The 605-nt window shown below is 48.6% G+C and overlaps 1 protein-coding gene across 1 annotated transcript; it reads right to left on the bottom strand.

The window, feature by feature from the left end:
- Window positions 1–38: 38 nt before the first annotated feature.
- LOC121354616 (probable ATP-dependent RNA helicase DDX52) lies at window positions 39–545 on the bottom strand (the record flags this gene model as incomplete). Its single annotated transcript, XM_041469382.1, has 2 exons — window positions 419–545; window positions 39–224 (listed from the first exon to the last, which is right to left on the bottom strand). Coding segments are annotated over exons 1-2 (312 nt in total), but the record flags the coding sequence as incomplete, so codon positions are not given.
- Between the last annotated feature and the right edge of the window lie 60 nt (window positions 546–605).

Here is a 605-nt window from a genome sequence, read left to right as displayed (position 1 = left end):
CCAGATTCTGTAGGATCCCTGGAGCCCAGAGAACTCACGTGCAGCATGACAGGAATTGCCTGCATCTGGATGGCTGTTGGCACACGGAAGCCTGCAGCCTGGATATTCTCCAGGATTTTGGGGTGCACTTTGTACTCCTCCTGAAGCTGCTCAAAGGTGGCAATGGGGTCAGGGAGATCTGTTCCCTGAATGCTGATCCTGTGCCGGTGCCTGAAGCGATTCACCTACGAGGAAAAAGAGGAACTCCTTCTTCATTTACACACAAAACTCACCACGTATGGATCCCTCTCCTGGGTCTTTCCCCCACACTCCTTCACCCTCCTCCAATGAGGAATCTCCACAAATAAACCTCAATTTTGGCTCAAGCACCCACAGAACACCAGGCACCTCCTGCTGCACCAGAATTCCCTGCTCCCACCTTCTCTCTCCTCAAGCGTTCAAGCTTCTCTGCAGTAGGTTTTTTGTCTTTTGCATCTTCAAATTTTGCTTCCAGAGAGGACATCCATTTTATTCCATTGTTTTCTGACAGCTCTGGCATTGACATTGCTCCTGGAAGTTGCAAACAAATTGAAATTTCCTTTAGTAAAATACAGGCAGGCATTACT

The sequence above is a fragment of the Pyrgilauda ruficollis genome, unplaced genomic scaffold (assembly GCF_017590135.1).
Source record: "Pyrgilauda ruficollis isolate IOZ18807 unplaced genomic scaffold, ASM1759013v1 scaffold10250, whole genome shotgun sequence".
Lineage (NCBI taxonomy): Eukaryota > Metazoa > Chordata > Aves > Passeriformes > Passeridae > Pyrgilauda > Pyrgilauda ruficollis.
Note: the sequence above shows the minus strand (reverse complement) of the source record. Positions and strands in the feature narration are given on the sequence as shown.